General features: G+C 47.0%; 2 protein-coding genes across 2 annotated transcripts in view; one reads left to right on the top strand and one right to left on the bottom strand.

Annotated features, from left to right (window-relative positions):
* LOC140125905 (ras-related and estrogen-regulated growth inhibitor) overlaps positions 1-5,025 on the bottom strand; it is a 102,976-nt gene extending 97,951 nt beyond the window's left edge. Inside the window, exon 1 of the mRNA XM_072144803.1 lies at positions 5,006-5,025. The gene's annotated coding sequence lies outside the window, so the exon portion shown is untranslated. The remainder of the gene's footprint in view (positions 1-5,005) is intronic.
* A 9,491-nt stretch (positions 5,026-14,516) lies between these two features.
* Positions 14,517-23,960, top strand: part of LOC140125904 (receptor-type tyrosine-protein phosphatase O-like) — a 297,842-nt gene continuing 288,398 nt past the window's right edge. The window contains exon 1 of the mRNA XM_072144801.1: positions 14,517-14,816. Within this exon, the coding sequence (XP_072000902.1) occupies positions 14,742-14,816 (75 nt within the window). The 5' untranslated portion in view covers positions 14,517-14,741. The remainder of the gene's footprint in view (positions 14,817-23,960) is intronic.

The following is a 23,960-nucleotide window of genomic DNA, read 5'->3' as shown; positions in this document are numbered from 1 at the left end:
GGAGGTCTGCTGCCCCTGCTGGACACTATGGAGAAGACACCACCAGCACATCTACATCCTGTGCTACAGGGAGGTCTGCTGCCCTGCTGGACACTATGGAGAAGACACCACCAGCACATCTACATCCTGTGCTACAGGGAGGTCTGCTGCCCTGCTGGACACTATGGAGAATACACCACCAGCACATCTACATCCTGTGCTACAGGGAGGTCTACTGCTCCTGCTGGACACTATGGAGAAGACACCACCAGCACATCTACATCGTGTGCTACAGGGAGGTCTACTGCCCCTGCTGGACACTATGAAGAAGGCACCACCAGCACATCTACATCCTGTGCTACAGGGAGGTCTGCTGCCCCTGCTGGACACTATGGAGAATGCACCACCAGCACATCTACATCCTGTGCTACAGGGAGGTCTACTGCCCCTGCTGGACACTATGGAGAAGACACCACCAGCACATCTACATCCTGTGCTACAGGGAGGTCTGCTGCCCTGCTGGACACTATGGAGAATACACCACCAGCACATCTACATCCTGTGCTACAGGGAGGTCTACTGCCCCTGCTGGACACTATGGAGAAGGCAGCACATCTACATCCTGTGCTACAGGGGGGTCTGCGGCCCCTGCTGGACACTATGGAGAAGACACCACCAGCACATCTACATCCTGTGCTACAGGGAGGTCTACTGCCCCTGCTGGACACTATGGAGAAGGCAGCACATCTACATCCTGTGCTACAGGGGGGTCTGCGGCCCCTGCTGGACACTATGGAGAAGACACCACCAGCACATCTACATCCTGTGCTACAGGGAGGTCTACTGCCCCTGCTGGACACTATGGAGAAGACACCACCAGCACATCTACATCCTGTGCTACAGGGAGGTCTACTGCCCCTGCTGGACACTATGGAGAAGACACCACCAGCACATCTACATCCTGTGCTACAGGGGGGTCTGCTGCCCCTGCTGGACACTATGGAGAAGACACCACCAGCACATCTACATTCTGTGCTACAGGGAGGTCTACTGCCCCTGCTGGACACTATGGAGAAGACACCACCAGCACATCTACATCCTGTGCTACAGGGAGGTCTGCTGCCCTGCTGGACACTATGGAGAAGGCACCACCAGCACATCTACATCCTGTGCTACAGGGAGGTCTGCTGCCCCTGCTGGACACTATGGAGAAGGCACCACCAGCACATCTACATTCTGTGCTACAGGGAGGTCTGCTGCCCCTGCTGGACACTATGGAGAAGACACCACCAGCACATCTACATCCTGTGCTACAGGGAGGTCTACTGCCCCTGCTGGACACTATGGAGAAGACACCACCAGCACATCTACATCCTGTGCTACAGGGAGGTCTGCTGCCCTGCTGGACACTATGGAGAAGACACCACCAGCACATCTACATCCTGTGCTACAGGGAGGTCTGCTGCCCTGCTGGACACTATGGAGAATACACCACCAGCACATCTACATCCTGTGCTACAGGGAGGTCTACTGCTCCTGCTGGACACTATGGAGAAGACACCACCAGCACATCTACATCGTGTGCTACAGGGAGGTCTACTGCCCCTGCTGGACACTATGGAGAATGCACCACCAGCACATCTACATCCTGTGCTACAGGGAGGTCTACTGCCCCTGCTGGACACTATGGAGAAGACACCACCAGCACATCTACATCCTGTGCTACAGGGAGGTCTGTTGCCCTGCTGGACACTATGGAGAAGACACCACCAGCACATCTACATCCTGTGCTACAGGGAGTTCTGCTGCCCTGCTGGACACTATGGAGAATACACCACCAGCACATCTACATCCTGTGCTACAGGGAGGTCTACTGCTCCTGCTGGACACTATGGAGAAGACACCACCAGCACATCTACATCGTGTGCTACAGGGAGGTCTACTGCCCCTGCTGGACACTATGGAGAATGCACCACCAGCACATCTACATCCTGTGCTACAGGGAGGTCTACTGCCCCTGCTGGACACTATGGAGAAGGCAGCACATCTACATCCTGTGCTACAGGGGGGTCTGCGGCCCCTGCTGGACACTATGGAGAAGACACCACCAGCACATCTACATCCTGTGCTACAGGGAGGTCTACTGCCCCTGCTGGACACTATGGAGAAGGCACCACCAGCACATCTACATCCTGTGCTACAGGGGGGTCTGCTGCCCCTGCTGGACACTATGGTGAAGACACCACCAGCACATCTACATCCTGTGCTACAGGGAGGTCTGCTGCCCTGCTGGACACTATGGAGAAGACACCACCAGCACATCTACATCGTGTGCTACAGGGAGGTCTACTGCCCCTGCTGGACACTATGGAGAAGACACCACCAGCACATCTACATCCTGTGCTACAGGGAGGTCTGCTGCCCCTGCTGGACACTATGGAGAAGGCACCACCAGCACATCTACATCCTGTGCTACAGGGGGGTCTGCTGCCCCTGCTGGACACTATGGTGAAGACACCACCAGCACATCTACATCCTGTGCTACAGGGAGGTCTGCTGCCCTGCTGGACACTATGGAGAAGACACCACCAGCACATCTACATCGTGTGCTACAGGGAGGTCTACTGCCCCTGCTGGACACTATGGAGAAGACACCACCAGCACATCTACATCCTGTGCTACAGGGAGGTCTGCTGCCCCTGCTGGACACTATGGAGAAGGCACCACCAGCACATCTACATCCTGTGCTACAGGGAGGACTACTGCCCCTGCTGGACACTATGGAGAAGACACCACCAGCACATCTACATCCTGTGCTACAGGGAGGTCTACTGCCCCTGCTGGACACTATGGAGAATACATCACCAGCACATCTACATCCTGTGCTACAGGGAGGTCTACTGCCCCTGCTGGACACTATGGAGAAGGCACCACCAGCACATCTACATCCTGTGCTACAGGGAGGACTGCTGCCCCTGCTGGACACTATGGAGAAGACACCACCAGCACATCTACATCCTGTGCTACAGGGAGGTCTGCTGCCCCTGCTGGACACTATGGAGAAGACACCACCAGCACATCTACATCCTGTGCTACAGGGAGGACTACTGCCCCTGCTGGACACTATGGAGAATACACCACCAGCACATCTACATCCTGTGCTACAGGGAGGTCTGCTGCCCCTGCTGGACACTATGGAGAAGATGGTGGTTCTGTGCCTGGTATACAGTGATTTCTAGTATCTCTGGTTCTGTGCCTGGTATACAGTGATTTCTAGTATCTCTGGTTCTGTGCCTGGTATACAGTGATTTCTAGTATCTCTGGTTCTGTGTCTGGTATACAGTGATTTCTAGTATCTCTGGTTCTGTGCCTGGTATACAGTGATTTCTAGTATCTCTGGTTCTGTGTCTGGTATACAGTGATTTCTAGTATTGCTGGTTCTGTGCCTGGTATACAGTGATTTCTAGTATCTCTGGTTCTGTGTCTGGTATACAGTGATTTCTAGTATCTCTGGTTCTGTGTCTGGTATACAGTGATTTCTAGTATCTCTGGTTCTGTGTCTGGTATACAGTGATTTCTGGTATCTCTGGTTCTGTGTCTGGTATACAGTGATTTCTAGTATCTCTGGTTCTGTGTCTGGTATACAGTGATTTCTAGTATCTCTGGTTCTGTGCCTGGTATACAGTGATTTCTAGTATCTCTGGTTCTGTGTCTGGTATACAGTGATTTCTAGTATCTATGGTTCTGTGTCTGGTATACAGTGATTTCTAGTATCTCTGGTTCTGTGCCTGGTATACAGTGATTTCTGGTACCTCTGGTTCTGTGTCTGGTATACAGTGATTTCTAGTATCTCTGGTTCTGTGCCTGGTATACAGTGATTTCTAGTATATATGGTTCTGTGTCTGGTATACAGTGATTTCTAGTATCTCTGGTTCTGTGCCTGGTATACAGTGATATCTAGTATCGCTGGTTCTGTGTCTGGTATACAGTGATCTCTGGTATCTCTGGTTCTGTGTCTGGTATACAGTGATTTCTAGTATCTCTGGTTCTGTGTCTGGTATACAGTGATTTCTAGTATCACTGGTTCTGTGTCTGGTATACAGTGATTTCTAGTATCACTGGTTCTGTGTCTGGTATACAGTGATTTCTAGTATCTCTGGTTCTGTGCCTGGTATACAGTGATTTCTGGTATCTCTGGTACTGTGCCTGGTATACAGTGATTTCTAGTATCACTGGTTCTGTGTCTGGTATACAGTGATTTCTAGTATCTCTGGTTCTGTGCCTGGTATACAGTGATTTCTAGTATATATGGTTCTGTGTCTGGTATACAGTGATTTCTAGTATCTCTGGTTCTGTGCCTGGTATACAGTGATATCTAGTATCGCTGGTTCTGTGTCTGGTATACAGTGATCTCTGGTATCTCTGGTTCTGTGTCTGGTATACAGTGATTTCTAGTATCTCTGGTTCTGTGTCTGGTATACAGTGATTTCTAGTATCGCTGGTTCTGTGCCTGGTATACAGTGATCTCTGGTATCTCTGGTTCTGTGTCTGGTATACAGTGATTTCTAGTATCTCTGGTTCTGTGTCTGGTATACAGTGATTTCTAGTATCACTGGTTCTGTGTCTGGTATACAGTGATTTCTAGTATCACTGGTTCTGTGTCTGGTATACAGTGATTTCTAGTATCTCTGGTTCTGTGCCTGGTATACAGTGATTTCTGGTATCTCTGGTACTGTGCCTGGTATACAGTGATTTCTAGTATCTCTGGTTCTGTGCCTGGTATACAGTGATTTCTAGTATCTCTGGTTCTGTGCCTGGTATACAGTGATTTCTGGTACCTCTGGTTCTGTGCCTGGTATACAGTGATTTCTAGTATCTCTGGTTCTGTGCCTGGTATACAGTGATTTCTGGTACTGTGCCTGGTATACAGTGATTTCTGTCACGGTTACACCCGCGATCCTAGTTACGGATTGAGAGTGCACCCTTGCCTGCTGCCGCGGTTCTCGCTCCCCCAGCACTCACTTACCTCTCCTGGCTCCGGCCTGTACTCTGGCTCCCAGCGTGTAGGCTGCATGCTTCTTCCCTTCAGTTGTGCACTCCCGCCACTAGGGAAGGGGGGGGGGGCGCGGACTTCTCCCAGCCTTAAAGGGCCAGCGTCCTCCTTATTGGCTCTGGCATTCCTGGCTCGGCTATATAGCCTGACGACTCCCAGCATACCCTGCCAGATCTTCAGGTCATTCTACTAGAGAGAAAGCCTTCCTGAGTGTTTACAGATGCCTATGTGTTTCTGTGTTCCGTTGTGCTCCCGTGTTCCTAGTGTCCTGTGGCGATCCTGCCTGCCTTCCCGTTGGCCCTGGCTGCCTTCCCGTTGGCCCTGGCTGCCTTCCCGTTGGCCCTGGCTTCCTTCCCGTTGGCCCTGGCTTCCTTCCCGTTGGCCCTGGCTTCCTTCCCGTTGGCCCTGGCTTCCTTCCCGTTGGCCCTGGCTTCCTTCCCGTTGGCCCTGGCTTCCTTCCCGTTGGCCCTGGCTTCCTTCCCGTTGGCCCTGGCTTCCTTCCCGTTGGCCCTGGCTTCCTTCCCTTTGGCCCTGGCTTCCTTCCCTTTTCAATACCTTGGCTGCCACCGTGGGCCTAGTTTCACCCGCGGTGCGACCTGGTGACTCCCCGCCGCAGCAAGACCATCCAGCTTTGCGGCGGACTCTGGCGAAGACCAGGAGTTCACTTAGACTCTGCTCCCGGGTTTCAGCTAGTGTTGTTATCCCCGGCGGTGGTCCAGGGAGTCCACTTACTTTTTCCTAAAGGACTAATCCCCATAGACTGTGACAAGGTCATGATCTCTGCCAAAGCCATGGACAGTGTCAAGGATCCATACCAGCTTCTAGGTGACCTTCCCAGCACTATTGCCCAGCAGTCCCAAGAGATTGCTGCGCAAAAAGAACTCTTGGACAAGCTTACTGCCACCCTCCGGATTATTGCCTCTCAGCAGCAGGCTTCTGCGACTCCCCCTGTTGCTTCTGTCCCCCAGCCATGTTTTTCAGCAGCGAACTCTGGATCAGATTTTTTTATGCCAAACAAATTTGATGGTAACCCCAATTTTTTCAGGAGTTTTGTTGTCCAATGCTCACTGTACATCAAACTGACGTCCTCCCAGTCCACCCCCGAATGCACTAAGTTGGCATGTGTTTTTTCTTTGGTCACTGGAGAGGCGCTGGACTGGGCTACTCCTCTATGGGATAGTGGTGACTCTGACATGGTTACCCATACCAAGTTCCTGGCAAAAATCCAGTCCAGGTTTGAACCACCTCCTGTTCGGCTACCTCGCCTGTCCTGCTTGGTCCCGATATCCTCAGTGTCTCCTCCGCAGCTTCCAAGAGCTGCTCCAGCAGTGCCTCAGCCTCCGCAGCTTCCCAGAGCTGCTCCAGCGGCGCCCAAGCCTCCGCAGCTTCCCAGAGTTGTTTCAGCGGCGCCCAAGCCTTTGCAGCTTCCCAAGCCTCTGCAGCTGCTCCCGTGACTCTGCAGCTTCCCAGAGCTGCTCCAGTGACTCTGCAGCTTCCCAGAGCTGCTGCCATGACTACATAGCTTCCTAGAGCTGCTCCTGTGACTCCACAGCTTCCCAGAGCTGCTCCTGTGACTCCGCAGCTCCTCAGAGCTGCTCCCGTGACTCCGCAGCTCCCCAGAGCTGTTCCCATGTCTCCGCAGCTTCCCAGAGCTGCTCCAGCGGCGCCCAAGACTCCGCAGCTTCCCAGAGCTGCTTCAGCGGTGCCCAAGCCTCCGCAGCTTCCCAGAGTTGCTTCAGCGGCGCCCAAGCCTCTGCAGCTTCCCAGAGCTTCTCCCGTGACTCCGCAGCTTCCCAGAGCTTCTCCCGTGACTCCGCAGCTTCCCAGAGCTTCTCCCGTGACTCCGCAGCTTCCCAGAGCTTCTCCCGTGACTCCGCAGCTTCCCAGAGCTTCTCCCGTGACTCCGCAGCTTCCCAGAGCTTCTCCCGTGACTCCGCAGCTTCCCAGAGCTTCTCCCGTGACTCCGCAGCTTCCCAGAGCTTCTCCCGTGACTCCGCAGCTTCCCAGAGCTTCTCCCGTGACTCCGCAGCTTCCCAGAGCTTCTCCCGTGACTCCGCAGCTTCCCAGAGCTTCTCCCGTGACTCCGCAGCTTCCCAGAGCTTCTCCCGTGACTCCGCAGCTTCCCAGAGCTTCTCCCGTGACTCCGCAGCTTCCCAGAGCTTCTCCCGTGACTCCGCAGCTTCCCAGAGCTTCTCCCGTGACTCCGCAGCTTCCCAGAGCTTCTCTCGTGACTCCGCAGCTTCCCAGAGCTGCTCCCGTGACTCCGCAGCTTCCCAGAGCTGCTCCCGTGACTCCGCAGCTTCCCAGAGCTGCTCCCGTGACTCCGCAGCTTCCCAGAGCTGCTCCCGTGACTCCGCAGCTTCCCAGAGCTGCTCCCGTGACTCCGCAGCTTCCCAGAGCTGCTCCCGTGACTCCGCAGCTTCCCAGAGCTGCTCCTGTGACTCCGCAGCTTCCCAGAGCTGCTCCTGTGACTCCGCAGCTTCCCAGAGCTGCTCCTGTGACTCTGCAGCTTCCCAGAGCTGCTCCTGTGACTCTGCAGCTTCCCAGAGCTGCTCCTGTGACTCTGCAGCTTCCCAGAGCTGCTCCTGTGACTCTGCAGCTTCCCAGAGCTGCTCCTGTGACTCTGCAGCTTCCCAGAGCTGCTCCTGTGACTCTGCAGCTTCCCAGAGCTGCTCCTGTGACTCTGCAGCTTCCCAGAGCTGCTCCTGTGACTCTGCAGCTTCCCAGAGCTGCTCCTGTGACTCTGCAGCTTCCCAGAGCTGCTCCTGTGACTCTGCAGCTTCCCAGAGCTGCTCCTGTGACTCTGCAGCTTCCCAGAGCTGCTCCTGTGACTCTGCAGCTTCCCAGAGCTGCTCCTGTGACTCTGCAGCTTCCCAGAGCTGCTCCTGTGACTCTGCAGCTTCCCAGAGCTGCTCCTGTGACTCTGCAGCTTTCCACGGCTGCTCTAGCCTCCCCTGAGGCCGCTCCGGTGTGCCTAGAGCTGACCCAGCCTGCGGCTTCCCAAGTCTTCCCGGTGCCTTTTCTCCTCCTAAGGTGTCTCATCACCAAAAAGAATTGGGGGAGGTGAAGAAAGAAGAAAAGGGGCCCTAAAGGGCTACTGTCATGGTTACACCCGCGATCCTCGGTACGGATTGAGGGTGCACCCTTGCCTGCTGCCGCGGTCCCCGCTCCCCCAGCCCCACTTACCTCTCCTGGCTCCGGCCTGCACTCTGGCTCCCAGCGTGTAGGCCGCATGCTTCTTCCCTGCAGTCGTGCTCTCCCGCCACTAGGGGGGGGGGGGTGCGCGCGGACTTCTCCCAGCCTTAAAGGGCCAGCGTCCTCCTTATTGGCTCTGGCATTCCTGGCTCGGCTATATAGCCTGGCGACTCCCAGCATCCCCTGCCGGATCTTCAGGTCATTCTACTGGAGAGAAAGCCTTCCTGAGCGTTTCCAGATGCCTCTGTGTTTCCGTGTTCCGTGGTGTTCCTGGTGTCCTGTGGTGGCCCTGCCTGCCTGCCTTCCCGTGGCCCTGCCTGCCTGCCTTCCCGTGGCCCTGCCTGCCTGTCTTCCCGTGGCCCTGCCTGCCTTCCTGTGGCTGTGCCTTCCCGTGGCCCTGCCTGCCTTCCCATGGCCCTGCCTGCCTTCCCGTGGCCCTGCCTGCCTGTCTTCCCGTGGCCCTGCCTGCCTTCCTGTGGCTGTGCCTTCCCGTGGCCCTGCCTTCCCATGGCCCTGCCTGCCTGCCTTCCCGTGGCCCTTCCTGCCTTCCCGTGGCCCTGCGTGCCTGCCTTCCCGTGGCCCTGCGTGCCTGCCTTCCCGTTGCCCTGCGTGCCTGCCTTCCCGTGGTCCCCGTGGCCCTACATTAGCTGCCACCGCGGGCCTAGTCGCACCCGCGGAGCGACCTGGTGACTCCCCCTGCCGCAGCAAGACCATCCCGCTTTGCAGCGGGCTCTGGCGAAGGCCAGGAGTTCACTTAAACTCCGCTCCCGTTTTTCGGCTAGTGTTGTTATCCCCTGCGGTGGTCCAGGAAGTCCACTTAGTCCTAAAGGACTAATCCCCATAGACTGTGACAATTTCTAGTATCTCTGGTTCTGTGTCTGGTATACAGTGATTTCTAGTATCTCTGGTTCTGTGTCTGGTATACAGTGATTTCTGGTACCTCTGGTTCTGTGTCTGATATACAGTGATTTCTCGTATCTCTGGTTCTGTGTCTGGTATACAGTGATTTCTAGTATCTCTTGTTCTGTGTCTGGTATACAGTGATTTCTCGTATCGCTGGTTCTGTGTCTGGTATACAGTGATTTCTAGTATCTCTGGTTCTGTGCCTGGTATACAGTGATTTCTCGTATCGCTGGTTCTGTGTCTGGTATACAGTGATTTCTAGTATCTCTGGTTCTGTGTCTGGTATACAGTGATTTCTGGTACCTCTGGTTCTGTGTCTGGTATACAGTGATTTCTAGTATCTCTGGTTCTGTGTCTGGTATACAGTGATTTCTAGTACCTCTGGTTCTGTGTCTGGTTTACAGTGATTTCTGGCATCTCTGGTTCTGTGTCTGGTATACAGTGATTTCTGGTACCTCTGGTTCTGTGTCTGGTATACAGTGATTTCTAGTATCTCTGGTTCTGTGCCTGGTATACAGTGATTTCTAGTACCTCTGGTTCTGTGTCTGGTTTACAGTGATTTCTGGCATCTCTGGTTCTGTGTCTGGTATACAGTGATTTCTGGTACCTCTGGTTCTGTGTCTGGTATACAGTGATTTCTAGTATTGCTGGTTCTGTGTCTGGTATACAGTGATTTCTAGTACCTCTTGTTCTGTGTCTGGTATACAGTGATTTCTAGTATCTCTGGTTCTGTGTCTGGTATACAGTGATTTCTGGTACCTCTTGTTCTGTGTCTGGTATACAGTGATTTCTAGTATCTCTGGTTCTGTGTCTGGTATACAGTGATTTCTGGTACCTCTGGTTCTGTGTCTGGTATACAGTGATTTCTGGTATCTCTGGTTCTGTGTCTGGTATACAGTGATTTCTAGTATCTGTGGTTCTGTGCCTGGTATACAGTGATTTCTGGTATCTCTGGTTCTGTGTCTGGTATACAGTGATTTCTGGTATCTCTGGTACTGTGCCTGGTTTACAGTGATTTCTAGTATTGCTGGTTCTGTGTCTGGTATACAGTGATTTCTAGTACCTCTTGTTCTGTGTCTGGTATACAGTGATTTCTAGTATCTCTGGTTCTGTGTCTGGTATACAGTGATTTCTAGTATCTCTGGTTCTGTGCCTGGTATACAGTGATTTCTAGTATCTCTGGTTCTGTGTCTGGTATACAGTGATTTCTAGTATCTCTGGTTCTGTGTCTGGTATACAGTGATGTCTAGTATCTCTGGTTCTGTGTCTGGTATACAGTGATTTCTAGTATCTCTGGTTCTGTGCCTGGTATACAATGATTTCTAGTATCTCTGGTTCTGTGCCTGGTATACAGTGATTTCTCGTATCGCTGGTTCTGTGTCTGGTATACAGTGATTTCTAGTATCTCTGGTTCTGTGTCTGGTATACAGTGATTTCTAGTATTGCTGGTTCTGTGTCTGGTATACAGTGATTTCTGGTATCTCTGGTTCTGTGCCTGGTATACAGTGATTTCTGGTACCTCTGGTTCTGTGCCTGGTATACTGTGATTTCTAGTATCTCTGGTTCTGTGTCTGGTATACAGTGATTTCTAGTATCTCTGGTTCTGTGTCTGGTATACAGTGATTTCTGGTACCTCTGGGTCTGTGCCTGGTATACAGTGATTTCTAGTATCTCTGGTTCTGTGTCTGGTATACAGTGATATCTAGTATCGCTGGTTCTGTGCCTGGTATACAGTGATTTCTAGTACCTCTGGTTCTGTGCCTGGTATACAGTGATTTCTAGTATCTCTGGTTCTGTGCCTGGTATACAATGATTTCTAGTATCTCTGGTTCTGTGTCTGGTATACAGTGATTTCTGGTATCTCTGGTTCTGTGCCTGGTATACAGTGATTTCTGGTACCTCTGGTTCTGTGCCTGGTATACTGTGATTTCTAGTATCTCTGGTTCTGTGTCTGGTATACAGTGATTTCTAGTATCTCTGGTTCTGTGTCTGGTATACAGTGATTTCTGGTACCTCTGGGTCTGTGCCTGGTATACAGTGATTTCTAGTATCTCTGGTTCTGTGCCTGGTATACAGTGATATCTAGTATCTCTGGTTCTGTGCCTGGTATACAGTGATTTCTCGTATCGCTGGTTCTGTGTCTGGTATACAGTGATTTCTAGTATCTCTGGTTCTGTGTCTGGTATACAGTGATTTCTGGTACCTCTGGTTCTGTGTCTGGTATACAGTGATTTCTGGTATCTCTGGTTCTGTGTCTGGTATACAGTGATTTCTAGTACCTCTGGTTCTGTGTCTGGTTTACAGTGATTTCTGGCATCTCTGGTTCTGTGTCTGGTATACAGTGATTTCTGGTACCTCTGGTTCTGTGTCTGGTATACAGTGATTTCTAGTATCTCTGGTTCTGTGCCTGGTATACAGTGATTTCTAGCACCTCTGGTTCTGTGTCTGGTTTACAGTGATTTCTGGCATCTCTGGTTCTGTGTCTGGTATACAGTGATTTCTGGTACCTCTGGTTCTGTGTCTGGTATACAGTGATTTCTAGTATTGCTGGTTCTGTGTCTGGTATACAGTGATTTCTAGTACCTCTTGTTCTGTGTCTGGTATACAGTGATTTCTAGTATCTCTGGTTCTGTGTCTGGTATACAGTGATTTCTGGTACCTCTTGTTCTGTGTCTGGTATACAGTGATTTCTAGTATCTCTGGTTCTGTGTCTGGTATACAGTGATTTCTGGTACCTCTGGTTCTGTGTCTGGTATACAGTGATTTCTGGTATCTCTGGTTCTGTGTCTGGTATACAGTGATTTCTAGTATCTGTGGTTCTGTGCCTGGTATACAGTGATTTCTGGTATCTCTGGTTCTGTGTCTGGTATACAGTGATTTCTGGTATCTCTGGTACTGTGCCTGGTTTACAGTGATTTCTAGTATTGCTGGTTCTGTGTCTGGTATACAGTGATTTCTAGTACCTCTTGTTCTGTGTCTGGTATACAGTGATTTCTAGTATCTCTGGTTCTGTGTCTGGTATACAGTGATTTCTAGTATCTCTGGTTCTGTGCCTGGTATACAGTGATTTCTAGTATCTCTGGTTCTGTGTCTGGTATACAGTGATTTCTAGTATCTCTGGTTCTGTGTCTGGTATACAGTGATGTCTAGTATCTCTGGTTCTGTGTCTGGTATACAGTGATTTCTAGTATCTCTGGTTCTGTGCCTGGTATACAATGATTTCTAGTATCTCTGGTTCTGTGCCTGGTATACAGTGATTTCTCGTATCGCTGGTTCTGTGTCTGGTATACAGTGATTTCTAGTATCTCTGGTTCTGTGTCTGGTATACAGTGATTTCTAGTATTGCTGGTTCTGTGTCTGGTATACAGTGATTTCTGGTATCTCTGGTTCTGTGCCTGGTATACAGTGATTTCTGGTACCTCTGGTTCTGTGCCTGGTATACTGTGATTTCTAGTATCTCTGGTTCTGTGTCTGGTATACAGTGATTTCTAGTATCTCTGGTTCTGTGTCTGGTATACAGTGATTTCTGGTACCTCTGGGTCTGTGCCTGGTATACAGTGATTTCTAGTATCTCTGGTTCTGTGTCTGGTATACAGTGATTTCTGGTATCTCTGGTTCTGTGCCTGGTATACAGTGATTTCTAGTATCTCTGGTTCTGTGTCTGGTATACAGTGATTTCTAGTATCTCTGGTTCTGTGCCTGGTATACAATGATTTCTAGTATCTCTGGTTCTGTGTCTGGTATACAGTGATTTCTAGTATCTCTGGTTCTGTGTCTGGTATACAGTGATTTCTAGTATCTCTGGTTCTGTGCCTGGTATACAATGATTTCTAGTATCTCTTGTTCTGTGTCTGGTATACAGTGATATCTAGTATCGCTGGTTCTGTGCCTGGTATACAGTGATTTCTAGTACCTCTGGTTCTGTGCCTGGTATACAGTGATTTCTAGTATCTCTGGTTCTGTGCCTGGTATACAATGATTTCTAGTATCTCTGGTTCTGTGTCTGGTATACAGTGATTTCTAGTATCTCTGGTTCTGTGTCTGGTATACAGTGATTTCTGGTATCTCTGGTTCTGTGCCTGGTATACAGTGATTTCTGGTACCTCTGGTTCTGTGCCTGGTATACTGTGATTTCTAGTATCTCTGGTTCTGTGCCTGGTATACAGTGATTTCTGGTATCTCTGGTTCTGTGTCTGATATACAGTGATTTCTAGTATCTCTGGTTCTGTGTCTGGTATACAGTGATTTTTAGTACCTCTGGTTCTGTGTCTGGTATACAGTGATTTCTAGTATCTCTGGTTCTGTGCCTGGTATACAGTGATTTCTAGTATCTCTGGTTCTGTGCCTGGTATACAGTGATTTCTCGTATCGCTGGTTCTGTGTCTGGTATACAGTGATTTCTAGTATCTCTGGTTCTGTGTCTGGTATACAGTGATTTCTAGTATCTCTGGTTCTGTGTCTGGTATACAGTGATTTCTGGTATCTCTGGTTCTGTGTCTGGTATACAGTGATTTCTAGTATCTCTGGTTCTGTGTCTGGTATACAGTGATTTCTGGTATCTCTGGTTCTGTGCCTGGTATACAGTGATATCTAGTATCGCTGGTTCTGTGCCTGGTATACAGTGATTTCTAGTACCTCTGGTTCTGTGCCTGGTATACAGTGATTTCTAGTATCTCTGGTTCTGTGCCTGGTATACAGTGATTTCTGGTATCTCTGGTTCTGTGTCTGGTATACAGTGATTTCTAGTATCTCTGGTTCTGTGTCTGGTATACAGTGATTTCTAGTATCTATGGTTCTGTGTCTGGTATACAGTGATTTCTCGTATCGCTGGTTCTGTGTCTGGTATACAGTGATTTCTAGTACCTCTGGTTCTGTGCCTGGTATACAGTGATTTCTGGTATCTCTGGTTCTGTGCCTGGTATACAGTGATTTCTGGTATCTCTGGTTCTATGCCTGGTATACAGTGATTTCTGGTACCTCTGGTTCTGTGTCTGGTATACAGTGATTTCTAGTATCTCTGGTTCTGTGTCTGGTATACAGTGATTTCTAGTATCTCTGGTTCTGTGCCTGGTATACAGTGATTTCTAGTATCTCTGGTTCTGTGTCTGGTATACAGTGATTTCTGTTACATCTGGTTCTGTGCCTGGTATACAGTGATTTCTGGTATCTCTGGTTCTATGCCTGGTATACAGTGATTTCTGGTACCTCTGGTTCTGTGTCTGGTATACAGTGATTTCTGTTACATCTGGTTCTGTGCCTGGTATACAGTGATTTCTAGTATCTCTGGTTCTGTGTCTGGTATACAGTGATTTCTCGTATCGCTGGTTCTGTGTCTGGCAGAGAATGATGTCATTGCAGGGAGGGTCTTCGCTTCTGGTCCTCATATTGATGCTGTAGGGGGAGGGGGAGATGCTTCAGCACATTCATCCCTGGTCACTGCTGCTGTGTGAATTAGGATTCTTGTAGGGATCATCTGTAGCATCTCAGGCAGGGATAATCCCTGCAGCCCGGTCCTCAGCCCCCACAGACCCCCGGCTGCCCCCATGTGACTGGGTGAGTGACAGGCGCACACATCTGGGCATCCATCTATTGTCTGCTGACATCTGGCTTCATGGAGGCTGAAAGAAGGGCAGGATCCTGCAGCTCCGTGTCTCCTGTGCTCCTCTGTCTGCTCCTCTGCCTCCAGGTAAGAAATCAACCCAGACCAGGAATGAATGGGGGCTCTGGGGTGATAGAGGATGGGGGCTCTGGGGTGTGATAGAGGATGGGGGCTCTGGGGTGTAATAGAGGATGAGGGCTCTGGGGTGTAATAGAGGATGGGGGCTCTGGGGTGTAATAGAGGATGGGGGCTCTGGGGTGGGATAGAGGATGGGGGCTCTGGGGTGTAATAGAGGATGGGGGCTCTGGGGTGTAATAGAGGATGGGGGCTCTGGGGTGTAATAGAGGATGAGGGCTCTGGGGTGTAATAGAGGATGGGGGCTCTGGGGTGTAATAGAGGATGGGGGCTCTGGGGTGTAATAGAGGATGAGGGCTCTGGGGTGTAATAGAGGATGAGGGCTCTGGGGTGTAATAGAGGATGGGGGCTCTGGGGTGTAATAGAGGATGAGGGCTCTGGGGTGTAATAGAGGATGAGGGCTCTGGGGTGTGATAGAGGATGGGGGCTCTGGGGTGTAATAGAGGATGGGGGCTCTGGGGTGTAATAGAGGATGGGGGCTCTGGGGTGTAATAGAGGATGAGGGCTCTGGGGTGTAATAGAGGATGAGGGCTCTGGGGTGTAATAGAGGATGGGGGCTCTGGGGTGTAATAGAGGATGAGGGCTCTGGGGTGTAATAGAGGATGAGGGCTCTGGGGTGTGATAGAGGATGGAGGCTCTGGGGTGGGATAGAGGATGGGGGCTCTGGGGTGTAATAGAGGATGGGGGCTCTGGGGTGTAATAGAGGATGGGGGCTCTGGGGTGTGATAGAGGATGGGGGCTCTGGGGTGTAATAGAGGATGGGGGCTCTGGGGTGTAATAGAGGATGGGGGCTCTGGGGTGTGATAGAGGATGGGGGCTCTGGGGTGTAATAGAGGATGAGGGCTCTGGGGTGTAATAGAGGATGAGGGCTCTGGGGTGATAGAGGATGGGGGCTCTGGGGTGGGATAGAGGATGGGGGCTCTGGGGTGGGATAGAGGATGGGGGCTCTGGGGTGTGATAGAGGATGAGGGCTCTGGGGTGTAATAGAGGATGGGGGCTCTGGGGTGTAATAGAGGATGGGGGCTCTGGGGTGTAATAGAGGATGGGGGCTCTGGGGTGTGTGATAGAGGATGGGGGCTCTGGGGTGTAATAGAGGATGGGGGCTCTGGGGTGTAATAGAGGATGGGGGCTCTGGGGTGTAATAGAGGATGGGGATCCGGGGTGTGATAGAGAATGGGGATCCGGGGTGTAATAGAGGATGGGGGCTCTGGGGGGTGTGATAGAGGATGGGGGCTCTGGGGTGTGTGATAGAGGATGGGGGCTCTGGGGTGTGATAGAGGATGTGGGCTCTGGGGTGTGATAGAGGATGTGGGCTCTGGGGTGGGATAGAGGATGGGGGCTCTGGGGTGTGTGATAGAGGATGGGGGCTCTGGGGTGGGATAGAGGATGGGGGCTCTGGGGTGTAATAGAGGATGAGGGCTCTGGGGTGTGATAGAGAATGGGGGCTCTGGGGTGTGATAGAGGATGGGGGCTCTGGGGTGATAGAGGATGGGGGCTCTGGGGTGTGCGATTCTTATACTGACACTGTGTGGTACATGTACACTGTATGGTACTATTATACTGACACTGTATGGTACATGTACACTGTATGGCACTATTATACTGATACTGTATGGTACATGTACACTGTATGGCACTATTATACTGATACTGTATGGTACATGTATACTGTATGGCACTATTATACTGGCACTGTATGGAACTATTATACTGGCACTGTATGGTACATGTACACTATATGGTACTACTATACTGATACTGTATGGTACATGTACACTGTATGGCTCTATTATACTGACACTGTATGGTACATGTACACTGTATGGCACTATTATACTGATACTGTATGGTACATGTATACTGTATGGCACTATTATACTGGCACTGTATGGAACTATTATACTGGCACTGTATGGTACATGTACACTATATGGTACTACTATACTGATACTGTATGGTACATGTACACTGTATGGCTCTATTATACTGGCACTGTATGGTACATGTACTGTATGGCACTATTATACTGGCACTGTATGGTACATGTACACTGTATGATACTATTATACTGACACTGTATGGTACTATTATACTGATACTGTATGGTACATGTACACTGTATGGTACTATTATACTGATACTGTATGGTACATGTATACTGTATGGCACTATTATACTGGCACTGTATGGTACATGTACACTGTATGGTACTATTATACTGGCACTGTATGGTACATGTACACTATATGGCACTATTATACTGACACTGTATGGTACATGTACACTGTATGGTACTATTATACTGGCACTGTATGGTACATGTACACTGTATGGTACTATTATACTGGCACTGTATGGTACATGTACACTGTATGGCACTATTATACTGGCACTGTATGGTACATGTACACTATATGGCACTATTACACTGTCACTGTATGGTACATGTACACTGTATGGCACTATTATACTGATACTGTATGGTACATGTACACTGTATGGCACGATTATACTGGCACTGTGTGGTACATGTACACTGTATGGCACTATTATACTGACATTGTATGGTACATGTACACTGTATGGTACTATTATACTGACACTGTATGGTACATGTACACTGTATGGCACTATTATACTGACACTGTATGGTACATGTACACTGTATGGCACTATTATACTGGCACTGTATGGTACATGTACACTGTATGGTACTATTATACTGGCACTGTATGGTACATGTACACTGTATGGTACTATTATACTGACACTGTATGGTACATGTACACTGTATGGCACTATTATACTGACACTGTATGGTACATGTACACTGTATGGCACTATTATACTGACAATGTATGGTACTATTATACTGACACTGTATGGTACATGTACACTGTATGGCACTATTATACTGGCACTGTATGGTACATGTACACTGTATGGTACTATTATACTGACACTGTATGGTACATGTACACTGTATGGCACTATTATACTGACACTGTATGGTACATGTACACTGTATGGTACTATTATACTGACACTGTATGGTACATGTACACTGTATGGCACTATTATACTGACACTGTATGGTACATGTACACTGTATGGTACTATTATACTGACACTGTATGGCACTATTATACTGACACTGTATGGTACATGTACACTGTATGGCACTATTATACTGACAATGTATGGTACTATTATACTGGCACTGTATGGTACATGTACTGTATGGCACTATTATACTGACACTGTATGGTACATGTACACTGTATGGTACTATTATACTGACACTGTATGGCACATGTACACTGTGTGGTACTATTATACTGACACTGTATGGTACATGTACACTGTATGGTACTATTATACTGGCACTATATGGTACATGTACACTGTATGGTACTATTATACTGATACTGTATGGTACATGTACACTGTATGGTACTATTATACTGGCACTGTATGGCACTCTTATACTGACACTGTATGGCACATGTACACTGTGTGGTACTATTATACTGACACTGTATGGTACATGTACACTGTATGGTACTATTATACTGGCACTATATGGTACATGTACACTGTATGGTACTATTATACTGATACTGTATGGTACATGTACACTGTATGGTACTATTATACTGGCACTGTATGGTACATGTACACTGTATGGTACTATTATACTGGCACTGTATGGTACATGTACACTGTATGGCACTATTATACTGGCACTGTATGGTACATGTACACTGTATGGTACTATTATACTGGCACTGTATGGTACATGTACACTGTATGGCACTATTATACTGGCACTGGATGGTACATGTACACTGTATGGTACTATTATACTGGCACTATATGGTACATGTACACTGTATGGCACTATTATACTGGCACTGGATGGTACATGTACACTGTATGGCACTATTATACTGGCACTGGATGGTACATGTACACTGTATGGTACTATTATACTGGCACTGTATGGTACATGTACACTGTATGGTACTATTATACTGGCACTGGATGGTACATGTACACTGTATGGTACTATTATACTGGCACTGTATGGTACATGTACACTGTATGGTACTATTATACTGGCACTATATGGTACATGTACACTGTATGGCACTATTATACTGGCACTGTATGGTACATGTACACTGTATGGCTCTATTATACTGGCACTGTATGGTACATGTACACTGTATGGTACTATTATACTGGCACTGTATGGTACATGTACACTGTATGGTACTATTATACTGACACTGTATGGTACATGTACACTGTATGGTACTATTATACTGATACTGTATGGTACATGTACACTGTATGGCACTATTATACTGGCACTGTATGGTACATGTACACTGTATGGCTCTATTATACTGACACTGTATGGTACATATACACTGTATGGCTCTATTATACTGGCACTGTATGGTACATGTACACTGTATGGCTCTATTATACTGGCACTGTATGGTACATGTACACTGTATGGTACTATTATACTGACACTGTATGGTACATGTACACTGTATGGTACTATTATACTGATACTGTATGGTACATTTACACTGTATGGTACTATTATACTGATACTGTATGGTACATGTATACTGTATGGCACTATTATACTGGCACTGTATGGAACTATTATACTGGCACTGTATGGTACATGTACACTATATGGTACTACTATACTGATACTGTATGGTACATGTACACTGTATGGCTCTATTATACTGGCACTGTATGGTACATGTACTGTATGGCACTATTATACTGACACTGTATGGTACATGTACACTGTATGGTACTATTATACTGGCACTGTATGAAACATGTACACTGTATGGTACTATTATACTGACACTGTATGGTACATGTACACTGTATGGTACTATTATACTGACACTGTATGGTACATGTACACTGTATGGCACTATTATACTGGCACTGTATGGAACATGTACACTGTATGGTACTATTATACTGGCACTGTATGGTACATGTACACTGTATGGTACTATTATACTGGCACTGGATGGTACATGTACACTGTATGGCACTATTATACTGGCACTGTATGGTACATGTACACTGTATGGTACTATTATACTGGCACTGTATGGTACATGTACACTGTATGGTACTATTATACTGACACTGTATGGTACATGTACACTGTATGGTACTATTATACTGACACTGTATGGTACATGTACACTGTATGGTACTATTATACTGATACTGTATGGTACATGTACACTGTATGGCACTATTATACTGACACTGTATGGTACATGTACACTGTGTGGTACTATTATACTGGCACTGGATGGTACATGTACACTGTATGGCACTATTATACTGGCACTGGATGGTACATGTACACTGTATGGCACTATTATACTGGCACTGTATGGTACATGTACACAGTATGGTACTATTATACTGGCACTGTATGGTACATGTACACTGTATGGTACTATTATACTGACACTGTATGGTACATATACACTGTATGGCTCTATTATACTGGCACTGTATGGTACATGTACACTGTATGGCTCTATTATACTGGCACTGTATGGTACATGTACACTATATGGTACTACTATACTGATACTGTATGGTACATGTACACTGTATGGCTCTATTATACTGGCACTGTATGGTACAAGTACTGTATGGCTCTATTATACTGGCACTGTATGGTACATGTACTGTATGGCACTATTATACTGACACTGTATGGTACATGTACACTGTATGGTACTATTATACTGGCACTGTATGGAACATGTACACTGTATGGTACTATTATACTGGCACTGTATAACACATGTACACTGTATGGTACTATTATACTGACACTGTATGGCACATGTACACTGTATGGTACTATTATACTGATACTGTATGGTACATGTACACTGTATGGCACTATTATACTGACACTGTATGGAACATGTACACTGTATGGTACTATTATACTGGCACTGTATGGAACATGTACACTGTATGGTACTATTATACTGACACTGTATGGTACATGTACACTGTATGGTACTATTATACTGGCACTGTATGGTACATGTACACTGTATGGCACTATTATACTGGCACTGTATGGTACATGTACACTGTATGGTACTATTATACTGACACTGTATGGCACATGTACACTGTATGGTACTATTATACTGGCACTGTATGGTACATGTACACTGTATGGTACTATTATACTGGCACTGTATGGTACATGTACACTGTATGGCACTATTATACTGACACTGTATGGTACATGTACACTGTATGGTACTATTATACTGGCACTGTATGGCACTATTATACTGGCACTATTATACTGGCACTGTATGGTACATGTACACTGTATGGTACTATTATACTGGCACTGTATGGTACATGTACACTGTATGGCTCTATTATACTGGCACTGTATGGTACATGTACACTGTATGGCTCTATTATACTGACACTGTATGGTACATGTACACTGTATGGCTCTATTATACTGGCACTGTATGGTACATGTACACTGTATGGCACTATTATACTGGCACTGTATGGTACATGTACACTGTATGGTACTATTATACTGACACTGTATGGTACCTGTACACTGTATGGCTCTTTTATACTGGCACTGTATGGTACATGTACACTGTATGGCACTATTATACTGACACTGTATGGTACATGTACACTGTATGATACTATTATAATGACACTGTATGGCACTATTATACTGACACTGTATGGTACATGTACACTGTATGGCACTATTATACTGACATTGTATGGTACAAGTACACTGTATGGCACTTTTATACTGAAACTGTATGGTACATGTACACTGTATGGCACTATTATACTGGCACTGTATGGTACATGTATACTGTATGGTACTATTATACTGATACTGTATGGTACATGTACACTGTATGGCACTATTATACTGACACTGTATGCTACATGTACACTGTATGGCTCTATTATACTGACACTGTATGGTACATGTACACTGTATGATACTATTATACTGACACTGTATGGCACTATTATACTGACACTGTATGGCACTATTATACTGACACTGTATGGTACATGTACACTGTATGGCACTATTATACTGACATTGTATGGTACAAGTACACTGTATGGCACTATTATACTGACACTGTATGGTACATGTACACTGTATGGCACTATTATACTGACACTGTATGGCACTATTATACTGACACTGTATGGTACATGTACACTGTATGGCACTATTATACTGACACTGTATGGCACTATTATACTGACACTGTATGGCACTATTATACTGGCACTTTATGGCACTATTATACTGGCACTGAATGGTACATGTACACTGCATGGTACTATTATACTGGCACTGTATGGTACATGTACACCGTATGGCGATATTATACTGACACTGTATGGTACATGTACACTGTATGGTACTATTATACTGACACTGTATGGCACATGTACACTGTATGGTACTATTATACTGACACTGTATGGTACATGTACACTGTATGGCACTATTATACTGGCACTGTATGGTACATGTACACTGTATGGTACTATTATACTAGCACTGTATGGCACTATTATACTGACACTGTATGGTACAAGTACACTGTATGGCACTATTATACTGACACTGTATGGTACATGTACACTGTATGGCTCTATTATACTGGCACTGTATGGTACATGTACACTGTATGGTACTATTATACTGACACTGTATGGTACATGTACACTGTATGGCTCTATTATACTGACACTGTATGGTACATGTACACTGTATGGCACTATTATACTGGCACTGTATGGTACATGTACACTGTATGGCACTATTATACTGGCACTGTATGGTACATGTACACTGTATGGCACTATTATACTGACACTGTATGGTACATGTACACTGTATGGCACTATTATACTGTCACTGTATGGTACATGTACACTGTATGGTACTATTATACTGGCACTGTATTGTACATGTACACTGTATGGTACTATTATACTGACACTGTATGGTACATGTACACTGTATGGTACTATTATACTGGCACTGTATGGTACATGTACACTGTATGGTACTATTATACTGGCACTATATGGTACATGTACACTGTATGGTACTATTATACTGATACTGTATGGTACATGTACACTGTATGGTACTATTATACTGATACTGTATGGTACATGTACACTGTATGGTACTATTATACTGGCACTGTATGGTACATGTACACTGTATGGTACTATTATACTGGCACTGTATGGTACATGTACACTGTATGGTACTATTATACTGGCACTGGATGGTACATGTACACTGTATGGCACTATTATACTGGCACTGGATGGTACATGTACACTGTATGGCACTATTATACTGGCACTGTATGGTACATGTACACTGTATGGTACTATTATACTGACACTGTATGGTACATGTACACTGTATGGCACTATTATACTGGCACTGTATGGTACATGTACACTGTATGGCTCTATTATACTGGCACTGTATGGTACATGTACACTGTATGGTACTTTTATACTGACACTGTATGGTACATATACACTGTATGGCACTATTATACTGGCACTGTATGGTACATGTACACTGTATGGTACTATTATACTGACACTGTATGGTACATGTACACTGTATGGTACTATTATACTGATACTGTATGGTACATGTACACTGTATAGCACTATTATACTGGCACTGTATGGTACATGTACACTGTATGGCTCTATTATACTGGCACTATATGGTACATGTACACTGTATGGTACTATTATACTGATACTGTATGGTACATGTACACTGTATGGTACTATTATACTGATACTGTATGGTACATGTACACTGTATGGTACTATTATACTGATACTGTATGGTACATGTACACTGTATGGCACTATTATACTGATACTGTATGGTACATGTACACTGTATGGCTCTATTATACTGGCACTGTATGGAACTATTATACT

This window comes from Engystomops pustulosus, chromosome 4 (assembly GCF_040894005.1).
Source record: "Engystomops pustulosus chromosome 4, aEngPut4.maternal, whole genome shotgun sequence".
Taxonomy (NCBI): domain Eukaryota; kingdom Metazoa; phylum Chordata; class Amphibia; order Anura; family Leptodactylidae; genus Engystomops; species Engystomops pustulosus.
This window is presented reverse-complemented; position numbering and strand designations above follow the sequence as displayed.